The sequence below is a fragment of the Pyrus communis genome, chromosome 5 (genome assembly GCF_963583255.1).
Source record: "Pyrus communis chromosome 5, drPyrComm1.1, whole genome shotgun sequence".
NCBI classification, from domain to species: domain Eukaryota; kingdom Viridiplantae; phylum Streptophyta; class Magnoliopsida; order Rosales; family Rosaceae; genus Pyrus; species Pyrus communis.
In genome coordinates, this window is record NC_084807.1 from 25,561,343 (window position 1) to 25,583,321 (window position 21,979).

A 21,979-nucleotide genomic window follows, 5' to 3' on the forward strand; every position below is an offset into this window, starting at 1 on the left:
CGACTAGCCAAAGAGATTGGGGAGTTGATGGAGATTGAGGATCCTGCCAAGGCTCGGGGCTTTCTTAGGGTGCGGGTGATTATTAATACAAAAAACCCTTTAGCTAAAGGATGCTGGATACCGCGGGAGAGTAACATGGATTCGTGGATTGAATTTCGATACGAAAGACTTCAGGATTTCTGCTACAAATGTGGGAGGATAGGACATGCAAACAATGAGTGTACTTTTGAGATAGGGTAGAGCTCTACAACGGGCTATGGTGACTGGACGAAAACGGGTCCTATTAGAGAGGAAAAGGTTATGCTGAAGCCGTTGGCGGTTAAGTTGGGAGAAAGGAGACCAGCTGGAACCATCAGAGGAGGGGATCAGGTCAATATGCGGCGGCGCGTGGTGACCACGGTGGATACTGTGCGTCGGGAAGTGGATGGACCAGTGAGGGGGACAATAAGCCAGGCAGAAGCACACAGGCCAAGGAATAGTCAGAAAACGTGGCACAGGATGGAGAAAAGTAAGGAGAGTCAGGATGGGTGCTCCCAAAAGTGGGTGATAGATGGAAACTTGGCCCAGCTGGCCCAGCAAATGTTTAGGGGGATTGGGTGTATGGGCCCTCAACCCACCACTATTTTTAATATACCTAACCCACAGTCTCTTACACAGGTTGCCCGAACCCATGAGCCTCAGGAGAAGGGTGAAGCTAGTCAAGACCGAATCCGGGGAATAGATGGCCATGTTATAAAAATTATTGAAGGGGGTTCGGATTTGGGAATCTCTTGTGATCTAGGGGCAATGGCATCACCCTCCAGGCATACACTGAGCTCGGAAGGGGCCTTGATGAGGAGTGATATTAATGGGCAGAACTGGAGATCGGAAGGAGGGTGGAGCAGCGGAATAAAGAGGGGCAGTCTGGGAATAAATCAACCTCCTATCAAAAGAAATAAGCTTGGGGAAGAAAGTGCAGAAGGCGAAGGGGTGGAATTATTTCACACCAGGCAATCGACAATAGAGGCATGTTCGTCAAAAGAGAAGGGGGTTATTTTTGAAAATCAGGCAGGGAGGATGCCAATTGAGCCGACAACACATGGGGAGCTCACAAGGACATTGGGTGGTGGCGGTTGGCCCTTAACAGCCGCAAGGGAGCCATGACACACCTCGTGTGGAACTGCCGTGGTCTAGGGTCGGACACGGTAGTTCGGGCTCTTCATGGGCTCATTAGAAAGCATAGGCCTGATTTGATTTTTCTTGCTGAAACAAAAATGAGAGATCATCGAGTAGATGGAGTTAGACGGCGAATGGGGTATAGTGAGGCGTTTCATGTTTCACCCAGTGGGAGAGCTGGGGGACTCAGTATGTGGTGGAATGAGTCTGTAGAAGTAACGATTGGATTTGCGTCCAAACATATTATTGATGCTACTGTCAATTATGTGGATTTGAATCGACAAGCTCGGGTTACTTGGGTGTACGGTACTGCGTACAGGATTGAAAAAGTGGAGTTTTGGCGATGGATGAGAGAATGGTTTAAACCAACAAACACTCCGTGGCTGTGCGGAGGAGATTTCAATGAGATCCTCTTGGACCACGAGAAATCTGGAGGAGCAAGTCTGAACTACAACAGACCTCGGTACCTGGAGGAATTCTTAAATGTCACAGAGCTTATGGACCTAGACTATAATGGACCCTGTTTTAGTTGGAGAGGGATGAGAAATGGGCATCTTGTTGAGGAGCGGCTGGACAGGGGTTTGGCTAATAGACAATGGCAAGACTATTGGCCAGATACAATGGTTATTCATGAAACTGTGATTGGGTCGGACCACTGCCCCCTAATTATTCGAACCCAACCTTGGGCTCAGAAAACGAAGAAGCTCTTCCGCTTTGAAGCTTTTTGGGCTAAAGAAGAAAGGTGCAAGGAAATTGTGGAGTGCTGTTGGAGGCAAGAAGGCCATGGGGACGGAATTATGAGATGGCAGAGAAAGTTGAATGAGTGCCGAGTAAGATTAACCAGGTGGAGCCAGCAGGCTTTTCATTCGAGAGGGCGGGAACTAATTGGTCTTATCACCAGGCTGGGAGTTCTTCAACATAACTGGCGCCAAAATTGGGAGGAAATTAAGATGGTTTCGGGGCGCATTGACAGATTGGGGGAGATTGAGGAGCAATTTTGGCAACAGCGATCGCGTGTGAAGTGGCTTAAGGAGGGTGATGCGAATACGGCTTTTTTCCATCAATCTACGCTTCAACGGAGAAGGAGAAACAAGGTAGAAAAAATTAAAGATGGGAATGGAGTTTGGATTGACAAGCAGTGCGAGGTTCAGAAGCATATTGAAGAACAATTTAAAGAGCTTTTCTCCACCTCAGGCCCCAGAGAGTGGGGAAGTATGTTGGATTGTCTTCATCATAAGGTAAGTGATGAGATGAATGATGGCTTAATTAAACCGGTTACTTTGGAGGAAGTCCAAACGGCCGCTTTACAAATGGGTGGTTTGAAAGCTCCGGGTCCTGATGGGTTCCAGGGGATTTTCTACCATTCATTCTGGAACTACCTTATGGATGATGTAAATGGAATTGTGCAGGATTTTATGCAGGGGGTTTCGAATCCGCAGCGTCTTAACTCGACACACATTGTGTTGGTGCCGAAGATTACAAATCCGGACTCGGTCGGACATTTCAGGCCTATTAGTCTGTGCAACTATTCCTACAAGATTGTTTCTAAAATCCTCGCCAACCGCCTCAAGCCTATCCTTTCGGAGATTATTTCTACTACGCAAGGCGCTTTCGTGAAGGGGAGACAAATCCAAGATAATATTGGGATTGCTCACGAGATGTTCCACTTTCTGAAACTCCGAAAGGCTAGAAGCAAGTTTGAGATGGGAGTTAAGCTTGATATGCATAAGGCCTACGACAGGGTGGAATGGGATTTCCTTGAGGCAGTTATGGAAAAGTTGGGCTTCAGTTTACAATGGAGGAACCTGGTTATGGGATGTGTAAAAACTGTGGAGTTAGCTATACTCCTGAATGGGCAACCAGGGAAGCCTTTCATCCCATCTAGGGGAATCCGGCAGGGAGACCCTTTGTCTCCGTACCTTTTTATTCTTGTTGGTGAGGTCTTGGCTAGACTTATTCAACATGCGGTGGAGAGGAGGCGACTGACGGGAATCCAGCTGAACTATGGGTGTCCGACTATTTCTCACCTGTTTTTTGCGGATGACACTCTGATTTTTATGCGTGCTGATCAACAAAATTGTGTTTGTCTGCTAAGAATCTTAGATGATTATTGCCGTGCTTCTGGCCAACAGGTGAATTATCAGAAGTCATGTATTTTCTTTGGAGCCAATGTGCCTAGAAGCTTGTCAGTGGAACTTGGGCATCTCGTTGGCATGCCTCTGGCGGAGAACCCGGGAAGGTACCTTGGTCTCCCGTCTATCTGGGGTAGATCAAAAAAGCAGGGGCTTGCTTTCGTGAAGGAACGAATTTTGGAGAAAGTTCAGGGCTGGAAGCAATGCACCTTATCACAAGCAGGAAAAGAAGTTATGATTAAGGCTGTAATTCAAGCAATCCCTGCCTATTCCATGCATCTGTTTAAGTTTCCTAAGACTCTGTGTTCGGATTTTGACGCAATAATTGCTGAGTTCTGGTGGGGAAAGAGGGGGGGGAGAAGAGCATTCACTGGCTGTCCAGGGGTTTGTTGGGGTTCCCGAAAATGGAAGGAGGTATGGGGTTTCGGAACTTTCAAGAGTTTAATGATGTGTTGCTTGCTAAGCAGTGTTGGCGTTTGATTCATGAACCAAACTCGCTTTGGGCGCAGCTTCTTAAGGCCCGTTATTTCCCTCACTGTTCTTTCCTGGATGCTACCTTGGGGGGAAGAGCTTCTTGGGGCTGGTCCAGCCTTCTGGTTGGGCGTGAAATTCTTCTGAGTGGTGCCCACTGGCAGATAATGAATGGGAAAAGTATCAGATTATGGCAGGATAGGTGGATGCCGACTATTTCTGCTGGGAAACCTACGGTCTTAGGAGATGTGAGGGTGTCTCGGAATTTGCGGGTGAGTACAATGATTAATGCGGTGTCCGGTACTTGGAATATTGAGGCTATTAAGCCATTTATATCACTGGTGGACTGCGAGGCCATTTTGGATACTCCCATTGGAGATCGGCATCAGGAGGATAGGTTAATCTGGCCGGCTACCAGAAATGGGGTGTACTCTGTGAGATCTGGATACCATTGGATGCATGCTAGCTCGGGACCCTTGGTGGGCAGAGCTTCCTCGTCTTCATCTATAATCCCAAATAAGGTTTGGAGATGTATGTGGCAGTTGAAGACTCCTCCGAAGATCCGGAACTTTATGTGGCGGGCTTTGAATCGGGCGTTGGCGACGATGGAGAATTTGTTCAAACGCCGATGTTCTCCATCTCCGTGTTGTCCAATTTGCTTGGATCAGGACGAATCTGTGGAACATATGCTCCTTCTATGCCCATGGGTTGAGCCAATTTGGTTTGGTGGCCCGTTGAGCTACCGGGTGAATAGGGCTAGTATTTCGACTCTTCCTGCTTGGGTGATATCTTTCTTCGGGTCTAACCTGGGTTCTAAGGAAGAGATTGCAAGAATTCTGATGTATATGGCTGTCACTTGCTGGCATATATGGAAAACTCGGTGTAGCTTTGTTTTTGATCACTTGGGTATTGATCCTAATCGTGTCATCATGGCTACTCTGACTTCGGTGCAGGGGTTTTTGGAGGCTACTGGGGCATCTGTGTGTCGCCCTCAGCGAGCACGCTCCCACCCGTGTCCTCCTGCCTGCTGGGGTCCTCCGTGCAGTCCATTTATGAAGGTGAATGTGGATGCGAGCTGGGAGGCTCATTCAAAAGGTGGGTTTGCTGGAGTGGTTATCAGGGATCACGAGGGGAAGTTTGTGGCTGCTAAACGAGGCCGGATTGGGGCACCTAGTGTGGCTGTTGCCGAGGCAGCGGCGATCTTGTTGGGGTGCGAATTGGCTTTTGAGCTGGAGCTGGATTGTATTATTGTGGAGTCCGATTCAAGGGAGAATATCCACTGCTTGACTCAGGATATTTCACGGGGCAGCTGGGAGGCTTTCCCCGATATTTCAAAGGCCTTGCGTATTGGGGGAAACTTTCAGGACTGTCGCTGGTCTTGGACTCCGAGATCGGCCAATTTGGCGGCGCACGCGTTGGCGTCGAGACGTAATCCGGAGATGTGCGATGTAGTTTGGGTAAATATCCCTCCATCTTCGTTGGTTCATGTTCTGAATAAGGATGGGTTACCTTGTCCCCATTAATCTTTGTTTGGCTTGGGAGGGGGTGGCCATGCCTCTGGGCTGGGTCAGATTTGTGTTTCCTCCTCCCTTGCTCGGGGCTGTGGATGCCTCTTTGGCTTGCTCTTGTTGAGCTTTTGTTGTTCTGTGGCTTCGGCCTTAGTGCTGTTGGGTGCTGTTCAAAAAAAAGAAAAGGTGGTGTAACATCCGAGCCAAAGTTATACATACCTTCCGGGAGAAGCGAAAAATCGCAGTGAAGATAAGTGAAACCGATCCGAACTGTAAAGTCAATGATGGATGAAGCCGATCCGAATTGAGGAACTTGGAGGGAAACAGGTGTAAAGGTGGAAGAAAATAGGGGGAAAAGATGGAAAAGGTGGAAGGAAACACGGGGAAAAAGTGGAAAGGTGGAAGGAAGGAGGAATCGGAGAAAGAGGAAAAAGGGGGCTCAAGCCAAAGAAAGCAGACTTAGGCCTGAGTTGGTACTGAGGTGATTCTGAAAAAAGCTGGTATCAAGTCCACCTCTGTATACTATATATGTTTATTCTATTACATAAATGAATTCAAGGGAAATCAATTCTTACAAGAAGCTTAACATAATCTGCCAGGATGGATTCGAGGCTGTCTGAGGCTTCTAAAACAGGAGATATCCAGCTCTTGCACCAGTTGATGGCAGAGAATCCACTTCTGCTCCATAACCTTGCCCTAACTTCCAGCGAGAACCCGCTACATGTCGCTTCACTTGTCGGACATGTCGAATTTGTTCAGGAGATCCTGAAGTTGAAACCAGCTTTTGTGCATGAAATGACCCAGGATGGGTTCAGCCCCATGCACATCGCGGCAGCCAACGGGTATTTGGAGGTTGTAAGGGAGCTGCTGATAGTTGACCCGAGACTCTGTCGGATGAAAGGAAGAGACCAATGGACTCCTCTTCATTATGCTGCTGCCAGAGGGAGGGGTGGTGTTGTCAAAGAGATGGTGTTGGCTTGCCCGGAAAGTCTCGAAGACGTGACTCTGTATGATGAGACTTCGTTGCACCTTGCTGTTAATAACTGCCAGTTTGAAGCAGTTAAAACTTTGGTTGAATCGGCCATGGAACTGAGGAAGGACAACGTTTTGAATATGAAGGACAAAAATGGCAATTCAGTTCTTCACGTAGCAACCTGGAAGAAACAACACCAGGTTAGTACACTATGATCAACTAGGTTTCATTTGATTTTTTTTGTTTGTTTTAGAAGTCGATATTCTTAACTACTCTAGTTAATGGATAGGGTGATTCAAACTTGGGTACAAGAGGATGGAAATACTGTCTTTGCCAACTAACCTAATTTGCGTTTGCGACCTTCCCTTCAAATTTGAAACAGAATATATTCAAACCTAGAAATGTTGACTTTATTATTGACATTTAGCCAAAATGGTTTCTGAGATTGATATAACTCTTTACTCGGGTTCATGAGATTTGAAATCAATAGAAGTGGTCTTTAAATTTGTCCACCATCAACCTTTTTTTTGTTTACAGTAAGGGAGAGGGATGAGTCAAAATGACAAAAATACCCTCTATTTAATAAATAATGGGCTAAAATGATTTGACAAAAAGTAAGGATATTTTTGTTATTTTCTTTCTCATTTAATAGTGATTTTTTCACAGAATAATCAAAATGATTGTGGACAAACTCAAGGACCAGTTCTTAGATTCTAAATCTCAAGAACTAAAGTGAGAACTTATGTCAATCTCAGATACTATTTTGACTAAAAAGTCATTATTTTACTAATGACACCAATTTTATTAATCTAGGGAGAGGTGACTCACCAATTTGATCTGATCAAACCTAAAATGAAAAACAATGTAGTTTGGTCATAGCACAAGAAATTGTGAGGTAAATCAAATAGGTGGAGTAGTGTGTCTGTATCTTAACACTTAATTTCGAATTCCTGTACCTATATATTTGAGTAATTTAGAATATTGTTTTGCCAACAAAACATATCGATTAAAAAGCTCATAATCTTCACAGGTAGTGAAATGGTTAGTTGGCAATGGAAAAACTCCAAGTGCATTGGAAGTAAACATTGTAAACCAGAGTGGTTTAACACCTCTTGATCTGCTACTAATCTTCCCGAGTGAAGCCGGCGATAGGGAAATTGAAGAGATCCTTCGTGGTGCCGGAGCTTCGAGAGCACAAGACATACAATATACTCCCTCTCATGGTCCCATGGAAACAAATACCCTTCAGCTGCAGCAGCCAAACAACCCGATGGAATACTTCAAGTTCAAAAGGGGCAGAGACTCTCCCAGCGATGCACGCACGGCGCTGCTAGTTGTCGCTGTACTAGTGGCCACCGCCACCTTTCAAGCCGGACTCAGCCCTCCGGGCGGCGTTTGGCAGGACAGCACTGGATCAAACAAGAATGGAACTGGCAGTGGGAGCAATGAACCAGCACACTCAGCAGGGGAGTCCGTCATGGGTTCTTACCACATATTGTTTGTCGGCTTTATGGTTCTCAACTCGATTGGATTTTTTGTTTCACTTGACATGATCAAGTTCCTCACCATCAATTTCCCTTTGCAGTTGGAGCTTCAAATTTGTATGGTCGCGATTTACTGCACGTACAGCATTGCAGTTATCAGCATTGCACCGAAGACCATGATCAGTGTCTTCGGCGTCTTTGCGTGCTTTGTTTGTTTGCCAATTGTTGTTTCACTTGCTGTCGGTTGCATTAGGCAGCTTATCAGGATTAGGATCAGGCTTTGAGAACCTGTAGTAAACTGCATTATGTGGTTCATTTATATTTGTACATAATAAGTCTATTTCCGGGATCAAATCATCGTTGCCGCATTCATCATAGAAGCTTCAGCTTCGTATCAGATCGTTTGGGGGGTTGCGGTGCTTTAGGAAAAAAAAAAAAAAAAAAAAAAAACAATCTGATTTATGATGGTGTGATGGTGTGTTTTTTAGGTGTGTTTTTTTGTACTACTTCTATTTCATTTATGATGGTGTGTTTTTTGTTTATTTGACGGAGATTTATGATGATGTTTGTTTTATATGTCGACATCTTTGCCGGCCGCAATCGATACCGTCGTTTGATACTGCAAATTAAAACCCCGTGGATGCGCAAATTCGAGCCAACCTTATATGTTGTAGGAAGAAAGGAACAATGTTATTGGTAGCACAAAAGTTCATAATCTTCTAGTTGGAGTAATCTAATTAAGGCTTTAATATAGGTGCAGAAAGTTTTACCAAATGATCACCTTTCAGACATGTATCACAATGGCGATCTTTGATCACAATGACTTGTACTGCTCGATCAAACGAGAAGCATGGAGGCGCGACGTAGGAGCCACAGTGCAGCCCAAACTTTGCAGATAAGAAATCTGGTAATTCACAACATGAGAAACGAATTACCGGGTCTGAACCATCCTAGATACCAATGTGCGCACAAGAAAAGGTGTAAGGTAATCAAATGCTGAGTCTTGCGTACCTGTTTCGGTGTTGGTTCAGATGAACCCATGGAGTTCTCAATCCGTAACTTCTGGAAATGCTCCTGAAAGCATAAATATATCTATGGATTAAAACCAATGACAAATGGACATAATTTACGGACAGTGCTTGAAGAAAATACAGATATAAACGCCTCGGTATTTCATTAACGAAAGTTCTGGATTTTGATGTATCAAATGTCCCACGCTGAGACCGCGTTAAGGAAAATGGTTCTAGAATTTGGCTCAGAACTTGAATCACAAGTTCAGACAACGAAAAAGTAATAGTTTGCCACCGAAAACAATCAAAGTATGGCAAAGTGAACCGTCTTAAACCTAACCTGTTTCTCCCTCATCAAATGAGCACGTTGATCTGCAGGTATTTTCTGCCATCTCAAAACCTGTTACAAAGAAATATAACATTGACGTCAAGCTGGCTAGCATATTATACCAATTATGTGCACAAACCTATTGAAATGAAGTAGATGTGGTTGCACATTATGACAGATGTTAACGAAAACAACAGAAGGCTCGCCTGTTAGAGATGCTAAATCCAGCGATCCTTTTGTTTTTGGTTTCAGAAATTTACAGAGCACAAATTGGAAAGTACCAAGAATACTTACATATTGGGCATAATGAAATGCATCTTCATCTTTCAAGCAAGATTTGAGTGAGCGCAAACCGTCCTGAGAGTTACACAGAGTCAATCAGTGATATAAAAACATAGATGCATCACACCCAAATAAAAGTATTCAAACACTGACAACTTCTTCATGTGGTGAGGCATGTTAAAATATAGGGTAGAACAATTATTGAATAGGAAGTTAAAGGACTAAATTTATGACCTTGTGTTTGTAGTTCTTGGCTCGTATGCGTTCATCTATTACAAAACCGACCTGTAACAGGTACAACAGAAAATATAAGCAGTAGTCAGAACATTAATCATCGCCATTCACATTGCCTCCAATCCAAAGTTAAAAGTCTAAAGGCAAAACAGTATGATTCTTATCTCTCAAACAAAAATGAAACTAAACCCCGGCCTCAGACATGCATAATCCTAAGGATATTGTTAAGCTTTCATATCTCAAGAGTCAAGACGGCATCACAACTCACAACTACACATCATAAATGAAATAAGTTCTACTGCCTTAACTGAGTACTCCAATTCACCTTGTCAAGTAATCTCTTAGGATCTTGAAACGCTTGCTTCTTAGCCCAGTCATTAAATAAATGCGAGATAATCGATCTCTCATCCACACTGAATCTATTGCACAGTGACACAAGCATAAAGTTAGTCATGAATATAACCAACCAAAAATGCTAATTATAATAGTATACCCATCACAATTGGAAGCTAAACCTTTTTAAGAAACCATTTCCATGGTTTTCCTCCCCAAATTCCATCAATTCTGCAGAAGCATCGTCAAATTTACTGTGATGGAGATCATTTTGCACAATAACAACTTCAGGAGGTAGGAGGTTTGGTTTGGGATCATCTGTCAATGGTATAGATTCTTTTGAAGTATCATGATGCTTTGATTGTAAGCCTTCTGTACTTACGTCAGCCTACAAAATAAAAATTTCACTCATCCACACTAGACTTAATATGATTCAAAACACTTCAGATTCTTCATTATTTGTAAGTTTGGCTAAACAGCAGAACAACCGAGGATAATGAACAGTAATACACACCTGGACTTCTCGTAGATGATTTGGAATTTCTTTCAGAAATCGCGAAGGTTGAAGCATCTGAAGGAGTCAACTTTTCAGTCAGAGCGACAATAACAAATAAGGAGGACAGGAATTCAAGCTAAAACGAACCTGCCAACTGGAATCCATCGTAACATAAAGAATGAAAAGCTTTTTTCGAGCACGAGTCATTGCAACATATAAGAGGCGCCTTTCCTCCTATGATTAGAGTGGGATTATTGAGTTATTGACCAAAAGAAAAAAGAATGGGATTATTGAGTAAAACACTTCAAAGCTCTGTATATAACTGACAAATGTTGAACAATTTACCACACACCTCAATGGAGGTCCCATTCTCTTTTGCAATGCCATTGAATTCATGCAACAACGGAATCTCAGATTCATTTACCTGTGTTATTGGCATGAGCGTTAAAGCAAGCAAGATGACTTTGAAGAGGTTAATATCATCATGAATATAGTGGAACAGAATACTAATTTCAAGCCATCAGTTAGGTATAGCATCAGCATGTTTAATCCATAAATCTAATGACGAAACACATCAATTCTGCACATGAATAAATAAATATAGTAACAACTAGAAAATTATTACAGGCACTATTAAGGCAAATACCTTAATTATGAAAACTATATCCCACTCTAAACCTTTTGACTGCAAGAGAGTGAAAAAGAAAGAAAGTAAGCCAAGAATGTTTTGTAGAACTCCGAAGGAAGACAAATAGGGAAATCATCGCAAGTATAAGAATTAGGAAGGTTTGCATAAGAAGAATATCAAAAAGATCAAGAACCTGATGAATGGTAGTCAAAGTGACAGAACTTTGGTTGTCATGTCTTCGGGAGCGAAAATTTTCACTCTCCCGCTCAGATATGTAGTCGATGAAAGCTTTGAGTAAATTAACACAGCCTTTTTCTTCTGCTATGACTTCTCTCTCCCCTTCTCCCGCAACAAAATGAGTTGATAAGAAATCAGATACGTCATCCAGTAGGTACTGAAGAACCTGCAATGAGAATAATTACATCGCAACAAGATTTAAGTGACAGCAATGATTAACTAAATAAAATAGAGCAATTATTCATTTAAAACCGTGTTGACTGAAAAAAGGGTTTTTCAAATAGTGGGTCTTTTAAGCTTATTGTATAAATGACAATCATCATAACTTACAGATCTCATGTCATTGTCTTCATTCAGCAGTTTTCCTCCATCTACATCCACGACCGCACGTTGCTCAAGAAGGTACTTCTAAAAATTGAAAGTCAAACGAGAAATTAAATAAGAAACATTGAATATAAGCATGAAACAAAGAAAATGTTATGGAATGGTGATCCTCATCCTCAAAGATGATTAAGGGAAATTTGATTAAAAAATGCCATATCAGCATTCAACAGTGGAGAAATGGAAGACAAACCTGTGGTACCATATTCGCAACTGAGGTTATGACAGCTGAAATCGATTGTTCCTGTGTGCATTGATAAGTGAGACTACCATATAGATTCAAAACTACATAAAGACAGATTCCATGGAACAAACTATATCTCCTTGGAAACAAAGATCTAACAAAGAATATAACATTTTGGATTAACATTGATGAATCAATAATAATGCATGGGAGCAAAAAATACTCTTCCTTCTGATAACAAGAAGGCAAAAAGTATATAACCGTCCAATAAAACTAAAAAAATCACCAAGGAAACAGAATCTCACTTGAAGCTATATCCTTTTTATCTGTTGAGATTCGCAAACTACTACTAGTACATCATGCCAATAAGCAGTAAGAAGTGCTACACTATAACAAATATATTTACCCTGAGAACAAGTTTTGAAATCATCTCTAATGTTAACAGCACCTTGCGTCCCTGGGTAAGCTGAGTCCTATTATCAAGTAAAGAGACCAATCAATACATATCCAACAGATTTTAAACACTTGTAATACCAAATAAGAATGAAACATGAGTATATTTTGAGTTAACCATGCAAAAATGTATGTTAAAACATCTTTGTTATACAGACCTCTTCAAGGTACCAGAAATTTTTGCACTAAAGATGTCACAAGCAGCTGATATGAAGCTGCATTTTCTATGAGTCAAAATTTTGTCAATATAATCGATCACCTGAAGAGAGAGAGAGGGAGTGATTTCAGAGATGTGAGCCTAAAGGTTGAGTGTGTAAAAAAGAAGATTAGATGGATAACAAGAACATACAACTGTAATGCTGAAAAGAACATTAAATATGATGCTCATTCATCATTGTCATCGATCGTATACCTTCTTCTTTTCCTCTTTCTCAAAAGGAAGTAAAGCCTTGAAGACTTGCCTATATGATCCATCATCACAACCAGGCAAAGTCGTTTTAATCATAGCAATAATGGCTCTAACTACCTGCCATAAGAAAAGTGCTACATCAACAAGCATTATCAGAGTGTACTAAAACCTTATGTAGCAAAATCTTAGATAGAATAGCTGGCCAAAAGGCAATGAAAAAGCAGGTACAAAAAACAATGAAAAGGACCAGTGATGCCAAAATTCAGGTGGAAAAGGCGAAAAGCTTAAGTCTATTACAGTTCTTGTGTGCCTTCTTTCTAACTTGAGTTCTACATAGCAAAAACCACCTTATGCAAAACAATATTAGCAAAATTAGGTGGATAAATCTGAGAAGATAGTTTTTCATAATCTGGACAAATGCTAACTACCTTCTTCCTATAAACGGCCACTCCATGAACATTAAATGGTATTTTCCTTTCACGCAAGGCTGTCTGGAAGACTTTTCCTGATACCTGTAGTATAAAATACAAATGAAAATATGTCAAAAATGTCTTATATGATTCACCTCATTCACATTAGTACTAGGGAAAGTAAGCTTGACCTGCCTCCGGTAAAGGATTGCTATGCTTCCATAGGAGCACCCTGCTTCTGACCGTTTAGATGCAGTCTCCAGGATCTTGTCTACAACAAAGGCGCATTGTGCATCCTCATTGTGACTTTCCTTGGTAATTACCTACATTTTGCCAGTAAAACCATTTTCAAGTGTCACTAACTAAAAGGACTGAAAAATGACATCAAATGTACTTGTTGGAGCAAGGAAAGATTCAGTACCTTAGACCCAGAAGAATTGTCAGTGTCAACATTCTTTAATTGGCATCGCTTCTTATTGTTTTTTATAACAGAAGATGCAGCTTCCACAATATAGCGTGTGGACCGATAGTTTTTATTAAGCCTAATCTGAACCATAAAGTTATGTCAAATCTCACAGATCCCATAAGATAAACTGTAGTTATACAATATATTTGCTCTATATATAATAAAAAAGACACTGAATGACATAAGATAACATAGCAGTCAAGTGCGAATCGTACCTCTTTGTAATTTGAAAAATCTTTACGAAAGGACTCAAAACCAGAAATGTCTGCCCCATTGAAACTGAAAATGGACTGCAGCAGGATATACATTAGTTAATGCAGAACAGCTAAGGGCTTGATTAGAATGAGCTGAGAGAGAAAGAGGGACAGAGAGAGAGAGAGAGAGCAATAAAATTGAACTTCGATTAATAAATCAACAACATACCTGATCATCATCACCAACAATGGTTATATGGTTATGAGATGAGAGAATCCGCAAAAGACTATATTGCATAGCACTTGTGTCTTGAAACTCATCTATTACAATAGCTTTCCATAACTCCTGGCACTCCTTCAACACTAGTTAACAGACACCATGTATCAACATTTAGCTTTACTTGTTAAATGAGATGAATCAACTAAATATACTTAGATGATACAGACCTTCAGGAAAATCACTTAGCAGCTTCACAGAGCAGCTAATTAAGTCGTGGTAGTCTAAAGCATTGCACGATTTTAAGATATCATTGTAATTCCTAAGAATTTCGCCCTGATTCAGATTGAGAGCTAAAACTCATAAGCAATAGTATCTGAGAACTGAAAAGATATCTGAAATATCTAGTTATGAGCTTACTTCTGTCACATCACCCATTCTTCGGCATTCAGCAGGAGTCTTTCCAGAAGCTTTTGCCTGAAACATAAATAAATTTATTGCCTAATGCCACATATTCTAAGACAGAAGAACCCTTATATTGGTCATTATAGCTTGACTGTAGCCAATAATTTTTTTAATCCACTATAATCTGAACATTAAATTTGGTATTCAAGACTAACCTGTGTCACAAACTTCAGCCATTTCTTTGATGCATCCTTAAAATGATGTGGAGACGTTACACCGTTAGATTCTTCCCCATCTATAGCAACATTAAGGTTCGTTTTACTCTTTTCGTCTTCTGATAACCGCACAGCTTCAATGATTGCTCTTCTCTGTTGCCCATGTCCATATATCAAAAATTCTGGTGTGCGTTCGAGTCTAAAACATAAGCCAACATATCAGACTCAGCTATACCACCATATGTATGCTGTTCAAAATCAAGGGAGGTGAATCTATAGCTTACTTCTCAGCATGTGATCGGCAAAGTTGCAACGAAAATGAATGAAATGTGCTGATTGTAAGTAGTTTTGCCGTTGGTTTCCCAGTCACGGCTCCAATTCGATCTCTCATCTCGGAAGCTGCTGCTGTAGTGAAAGTCATTGCTAGAATGTTTGACGCGCTAACGCCCTAAGAACACAAAAGAAAACAAATAAGACTTCGATCATAAACAGGAAATGTAGATAAACAGACATCAAAGAAAAAGTTGGAGGGAAAGTGGCAAGATCTCATTGAGCAGCATTAGAACGCGCCCAACCATCGTTGAAGTCTTTCCACTTCCAGGGCCGGCAACAATCATCAAAGGTACTGAAATATCGCTGCAAGCTGCCTCGCGCTGCCTTTCATTGAGAGATAGCAAATACTTCGAATACTCATCCGGCATGTTAGGCAATCCATGGTTAACAGAATCTGTTTGGTTTTCACTACTCAAAGGCGGCGCTGATGCGGCACTAACATCACTACCACAACTCCCAATATCATCACGCTGAATGTCCACACTCGGTTTCTGCTCGATTAAAGCGTCAATTTCCTGCAAAATACTCTCATCGAAATCATCATCGCCAAGAATTCCATGTGCAGAGAAAGAACTGAATGAAGTCGGAAAATGCGGTTGTCCGATTGGAGTTGTGAAAGAATCCGATTTTGACACGCTTGATTCAATCCGGCTAATGCTTAAGCTCCCGGAACACGAAGCACTGCCATATTCACCACGCGCTGAATTGTACCGGCTCGCGGAAATCGGAGGCGGTGTGTTCATCGGTAGCTCGGCAAGAGGAGTTCTTTGAACTCTATTGAGCTGAGCTGGCGTTTGGATTCCATTTCCGCCACAAATTCTGGAATTTTAAAAACACAATTGAATTGACTTAAATTGAAGCAAGAAAACAGCCGAGTACCAAAAAATAATAAGAAGATGAAATCTTTGATTCCTGAACGACTTACTTGGTATGAGGGAGGTGATGATCAGGTGAAACGGCGTCGTTGCGGGGGCGTTTGCGATCAATGAGGACCTTGGCGGCTCTGAAATTCCGAGAGATGCGGTTTCTTTGTTCCGCCGTGAGCCCTCCGCCGTACGTCTGAACGTTTTCTTTGGACATTGCTTTGAAGATTCCGACGGAGGATTTGGCCTGACGGCCTGACCAGGCAACCCTAGAAAGAAGAAGGAGCGAAGAAGACCAAATGTGTCCGTTTTTCCTTCGGTTTTTTTCCCTCCTAATCGAGCTGTTCGAAATCCTTGGGCCTGGGCCTAGTGGGCCCAATTGACAGGCCCATTATCTCCGGTCTTCTAATTCTTCTACTTCTAGTTACCCAAGTTAACGTACTGGTTCGCTTTTAGCGCGAGAGAGAAATGGAGGCCCTGATTGCCTCGTACGGAGACTCGTCGTCGGACTCAGGCTCCGAGTCGCCGGCTCCACCTCCACCACCACCTTCGGAGCTCAAAAACTCTCAAGAACCGACCACTGCGCTGCCTCCACCTCCTCTGTCACTTCTCGACAGCCCCAATTCCTGCGGTAACCTCTGATTCCCATCAATTTTCTATCTTTTAGCTTTCTGTTGTGATGGCTTTTTCCGGGTTGCCCACCAAGTGTTTGATGTTTTGCCTCTGAAGGATTTCTGGACTTCTCCCCAAGCGCCCAGCCGAGCAGAGTTCGGAACTTTGCTCACGTCGAAGGGAACTACGCAGTACATGTATATATCCCAGGTAATCAAAATTCTCGAATTTTTCAGCTCTATTAGCAAATGCCATCGCTTTGCACTTAGTTTTTGCTTGTTTAATTGTGTGGTTCCAGTTCATATACCACCAGCACCGAGGAAAGAGATGGCCTTGTTTTTGAACAAGCTAGCTTCTCTGGTGCCTGGTCTCCATGCTGTTGACGTTGACGTCCCACTTGACGTTCTGCGTAAGGACGAGCGTAAGCTTGAACAGGTTGCTTTAGGCAGAGAGTTCCATATAAGTCTCGGAAGAACTGTTCCGATTCGGGTGCACCAGATTGATTCCTTGGTGACAATGCTGCGGCAGAAGCTTCAGATTCAGAGGCGGTATGGTTACATTTACATTCCCTTGTCTGCATTGCGTGAATTTAGTTCTGTTATTGAACATAATTCTGTAAGCCTGCAAATTTTTCGTCCATTTTCGGTTTAACACATTTTGTTACTGTGAAACAGGTATTGGATTGATTTTAGCAAGTGGGAGGTTTTTGTTAACGATGATCAGACCCGGACCTTTGTGTCGATCGAAGTCATTGCTGCTGGGTTAGCTGAGGTATGATTGCTAGCTTTCTCTCTTGGTGCAATTCTAAATTTTTTTCAGTTCTTATATGGGCTTAAGATTTAGTAAGTACTTGTGGAAAGTCATGGGATTTTGAAATATTGATATCTTGCTTGCTTGTTAGCTTAGATGTTTGGTCTTCGATGCACTTGTAACATGAAAAACACAATCGAAAACTAATGCATGATATGCTCATGGTTTTAACATGTGTTGTCCTGGCGTAAATCATGTTCCTAATCCTGTCATGTGAGTATAAGCCTATGAAACTCAGGGCACGTTTGGCAGGCCGGACAAGATTGGAATTGGTATTTCATACTAGTTAGGTTAGGATTGAACTGGATAGGTTAGGTTTTTTGTCTAATGATTGGTGTAGACTGTCTCAACTAGACTAGGAACGATGGGATTTAAAACGTGAAACAGATCCGCAACATCCCAACGATGACCCACCCACCCAACAACTCTGCTCGTGACTTGCAACACCACTCGTACCCTCCACGCCCCTTGCGGCCCATCATACCACCCTGATATCCTGGAGGAGTGAAACGTGGTTACTAGAAGCATTCCTGTTTTCGTATTAATGCACGGTTGAATCAGCTTTCATTGTCTACAAGGCTGAAATATTTCAACTTCCATTGATTTCAGATAACAAAGCAGATTCAAGCTGTGAATGAGGTGTATAAGCTTCACAATCTTCCTGAATTTTACAAGGTTAGCTTTTTCGTGCTTTTCGAACTTGAAATTACTTACTGAATATAAGAATATATTGGAGCAAATGATTGTGTCTGAAAACTAATCATTGCTCAAAAAACTAAATCACTTAATGGGGTGTTGGTGATCACAGGATCCGCGCCCTCACATATCGGTAGCTTGGGCATTGGGTGACATCAGCAATTCCGTGAAGAAAGTGGTTGAAGAAGAAAGACGAAGGTCTACCATCGGAGGATCGTTACAGAAATGTATTTTTACCAGTAAATTCAATGGTATCGAATGTAGGATTGGTACTAAAACACACAAAATATGTAAATTTTCTGAAGAATAATGTACCCATTTAACTATATTGTGAAATTCCGAGAATATAGCGCTGAGCATTGGATGAGAAGACATTTCTTCGTTGGTGTCGAACTTCATGTCGAAGGTATTGATACCAGTGTAAACGCCATCATCCATGTTGATGGTAATTACTTCCCAGCAACTAAGGGTGTCGGAACAACCTTGCACGCAGCCTCCTGTGCATTACTCAGTATTGTCTCAGTGTCTCCAAACTTGAATGCTCCTGTAAACCCTCTCTTGACCTTTCCATCATCTGCGATTACAGGAAGCCGGCTTGGATGTTGCCGTTGACCTACCAAACTTAAAACACCGACGAAATGTTGGAAGTACTTTCGTGTACTACTCGTTTTTGTATGCGAGAGCTCCACCTCTATCGTTGTAACAGCATCTGATGCGGACTAGTCCTTCATTCCCGTTACTCTTTGCCATCTCCACTTCGAACTTGGCGTAATGGCTCCCAGCCTTCTCTCCGGTGAAATTGAGAAACCCCGGAGCTGGCGTACCATCAAGATTTCCGTCGTGTGTGGCGAATGTATTTGCTGTTGTGGTTTGGTTTCACCACTATAAATCTTGGCAGAGTTGGCATTTTCATTCTATTGTCTGTATATATCTTGATATTACAAGTATTTGTGTGTGCAATATGCATGCTATGTTCATGTTATGTTTATGTTTATATATATAAGTGGCAACACACATATATGTGTGTTACCACTTTTGCCAACGTTTTCTCCAAAATTTTGATTTTGGTGGTGTTCTAACTTTTGTGAATGCTAATAACAATTCCCTCGTTAACTGTTGGGACGAGCAACAAAGCAATTTTGATTCAAAGGCGATCCCTCGGAAGAAGTCGATTCTTCAATTTTTTTAAACAAATTTGAAGGAAAGGAAATATTTGAATCGCATTCAGATGTCTGGTCAAATTCTTGAACAGTTGATATGCACAGAAGTTCCTTGTTCATGTCACGACTTATGAAAGGATGTACGTATTGCAATTGCATCGAGAGAGAGAGAGAGAGAGAGGATTGTAAGTGGTAAGGGAACGACTAACGATGGCGTTGCGCTTCTAATCAAAGGGGTCGTGTTCACTTGCCATCGCCATTCCCGTGCAAAGGCATGTCGGGCACATTACCTGCCACATTTGCAGATGCAATGTTAGATATTTGCCATTTGGAAGTCACCTCTCAAAAATTTGCCATTAAATTGTCTTAAACTCCATTTCCAGTCAATTATTTTTCTTCCGAAATGTCTTTCACGTGCTCGACAAACACAACAGTCACCAAACATGTGAATCAGCTATTCCTCAATGTATATGATGAAACAAGTGCATCTAAGCGGCAGGCAAGAAGAGGAATTTAGTATGCAGTAAACATTCAATTCAACGGCCACAATTATATGTCTAACCTTTCCCGCTCCTGAGCAATTTGAACATCTTTCAGTTTTTGGCAGTGAAAGGGGCTGGTTTCTGCCATCAACTGTTGAAACTGGTTCGGTAAGAACAAGGGTTCCAGTGCTGGAGCAACGAGCACAAGCAAGATATCCTGCATAAGTATCAAATACACTGGTTAGTTGACATACGAAACGAATCCAAACATCTTTCCATCGTATATATTTAAAGCTACAGTACATATGACTAAAAATGAGAAACATAGGACATTATCACACCAGTTCCAAGACAATATTTGCATCGCTTATGCTCCTACTGTTTCACATTGTTTATTTCAACTACCATCAATGCTGAGATCACTCCGACTGCTCCTCCAGAGAACGACGCCACTATGGGATCAAGTTAACTGCAGTTTGAAAGTATATGAGATCAATAAACCAAACTGGTAACAATATTGTATTAACATCATTAGCTTCATGTCAAGATAGTGCCATACCTCAACTGCAATGGCAGATGCATATTTGCTATAAAATCTTTATACGATGTGCCTCCTATTACCAGCTTCAACTCCAACTGAAAGATGTAAGGGTAATTGTAGGAAAGAGTTACAAACCGAATCCATGTTTTATAAGCAACAACTACAGTTATTCGATATGTTTCCTCATTTTTTACTTGCAAATTCAGAACTGTAGTGTCAGACCGGTAAATGAAAATAATGTTTGTGAATAACTGTTATAACTAATCACAACAAGTTAATGCACAAAGAACTTACGGAGGGAGCTATGAGGCCACCAAAAAGGATAAACCCCGCAATAATTGAATAACAAAAAGCATAATACAGCTTAAGGTTGTCTGAACTCTGCAAGCAAGGCATTCACCCTACTTTTCACAGATTTTTTATGAATCAACAAAAGGCTACAACAAAATACGGGTAAAAACATCAGGGGTATGAAACGGCCAAGTTTACTGAAACATTTATTAACCATGGAAATACATTTCTTCACCGGGGCAGGGGCAGCAGCTTACCAGGGGAGGCAAAAAGGGAATGAATGATGGAAAAATAGGAAGTTCGTTTTCTTGATCTTCATTTACCTCTCCAAGCTCTGCGCGTTTAATCCGCTGTCGTATCCTCAGCCTGCGAACCTACGCATATCGAAGCTCATTCCTAAAGAACACATTTCTAATGGCAATTGGAGAGTAATTTAAAACATGCTAAACTGAGAAAGTGGCAGCAACTAGCAATTGCTCTCACCTCCTCCATATGCAAGAAAATTTTGTTGAGCCAACTCCGAATATTATCTTGAATTTCCTGCAGCTCCGTTGTGGCAAAGTCCTGCACTGTTTCAGGCCCCTCTATGATACAAAATCTGCACAATTAAGCATGTAAAAACTAAAAATTACAGGCTAAAAAGCAATTTCCGTATCATTGTTGGGTTAATTAACATCCACAGCAGATAAATCGCATGGGTTTTTCACATGAAGTTACAAACTTTCAAAGACCATTAAGCTGTCTGCAATCTCATAATTTCACAGTGCAAAGTAACAATCCAAAGCTTGGAACTTTAAATTTCCATTTTCTGTTAATTTCTTAGAGAAAGAGTAGGAAGTACCCGGCGGGGTTTGTATCGGCGGCGGGATTGGGATCAGAATCGACAGACGGAGCGAAGAGGAGGAGTCGGGCTCCGAAGCCATGGCCAGGGATCGCCATCTGGAGCTGCCTGTTGATATGGGGCTTCTTGGGTAGCTGAATTTGGAGCAGCCGGCGCTATGCAGTTCGTACGGACTGCACCGATTTACGGGGAAATAAATGGCCAAGAGTCTGCTGGAGCAGAGCATCTCTCTCTCTCTCTCTCAAACCAGAAGGCAGAGCTTTCTGTTTCGCTTCAGGTTTCTTTCGCTGGTAAATTGACACGCCCGACCCCGATATTCCCAATACCAGGATAGGCATGTGCTGGCCGATATCCGAGTGTGACAAAAGTCATTTATTGAGTGTAAAAACTGAAAACAAAGGATAAATAAGGTTTATAAATATAAAAGAATAATGAATATGCAAATAAGGATCGTGTTCAGAGTACACCACTAATCTAGAATACTAAAAGGAAATAATATAAAATTGAATGAAACAAAGGAGTGGGTCCTACACCACGAGGACTCGAATATGCCGATGTGGAAGTGCCTGGATGTCGGGATTGTATGCCTCGATTCCAAATCCTGAAGGGGGCGCAAAACAAATATAAGTGGACCAAGTTGATATATATATATATATATAATAAAACAGTTATTAACATACTAACCCCCAGGTTTTATGAAAACACATATATATATATATAATGATAAACATAGGTTTTCCGAATC

General features: G+C 41.7%; 3 protein-coding genes and 2 pseudogenes across 3 annotated transcripts; 3 read left to right on the forward strand and 2 right to left on the reverse strand.

The window, feature by feature from the left end:
• The first annotated feature begins 1,139 nt into the window (after positions 1-1,139).
• LOC137734485 (uncharacterized) lies at positions 1,140-5,281 on the forward strand. Its single transcript, XM_068473744.1, has 2 exons — positions 1,140-3,701; positions 3,797-5,281. The coding sequence occupies exons 1-2, from the start codon at positions 1,140-1,142 to the stop codon at positions 5,279-5,281; spliced, it is 4,047 nt and encodes a 1,348-aa protein (XP_068329845.1).
• A 585-nt stretch (positions 5,282-5,866) lies between these two features.
• LOC137734486 (ankyrin repeat-containing protein BDA1-like) lies at positions 5,867-8,055 on the forward strand (annotated as a pseudogene).
• A 317-nt stretch (positions 8,056-8,372) lies between these two features.
• On the reverse strand, positions 8,373-16,127 carry LOC137733128 (ATP-dependent DNA helicase SRS2-like protein At4g25120). Its single transcript, XM_068472288.1, has 28 exons — positions 15,864-16,127; positions 15,153-15,757; positions 14,890-15,055; positions 14,606-14,804; positions 14,406-14,462; positions 14,216-14,321; positions 13,998-14,131; positions 13,790-13,864; positions 13,530-13,655; positions 13,300-13,431; positions 13,127-13,210; positions 12,702-12,815; positions 12,448-12,548; positions 12,243-12,309; positions 11,846-11,896; positions 11,602-11,679; positions 11,228-11,437; positions 11,053-11,091; positions 10,759-10,830; positions 10,554-10,640; positions 10,425-10,481; positions 10,093-10,298; positions 9,903-9,996; positions 9,578-9,628; positions 9,356-9,418; positions 9,074-9,133; positions 8,735-8,797; positions 8,373-8,627 (listed from the first exon to the last, which is right to left on the reverse strand). Exons 1-28 carry the CDS (start codon positions 16,016-16,018, stop codon positions 8,538-8,540), a joined length of 3,342 nt encoding a protein of 1,113 aa, XP_068328389.1. The 5' UTR covers positions 16,019-16,127; the 3' UTR covers positions 8,373-8,537.
• A 112-nt stretch (positions 16,128-16,239) lies between these two features.
• LOC137734104 (uncharacterized) lies at positions 16,240-18,268 on the forward strand. Its single transcript, XM_068473387.1, has 6 exons — positions 16,240-16,432; positions 16,531-16,623; positions 16,712-16,961; positions 17,088-17,184; positions 17,833-17,898; positions 18,032-18,268. Exons 1-6 carry the CDS (start codon positions 16,270-16,272, stop codon positions 18,227-18,229), a joined length of 867 nt encoding a protein of 288 aa, XP_068329488.1. The 5' UTR covers positions 16,240-16,269; the 3' UTR covers positions 18,230-18,268.
• A 737-nt stretch (positions 18,269-19,005) lies between these two features.
• Positions 19,006-21,505, reverse strand: LOC137733687 (protein ORANGE-ORANGE, chloroplastic-like; annotated as a pseudogene).
• Positions 21,506-21,979: the final 474 nt, after the last annotated feature.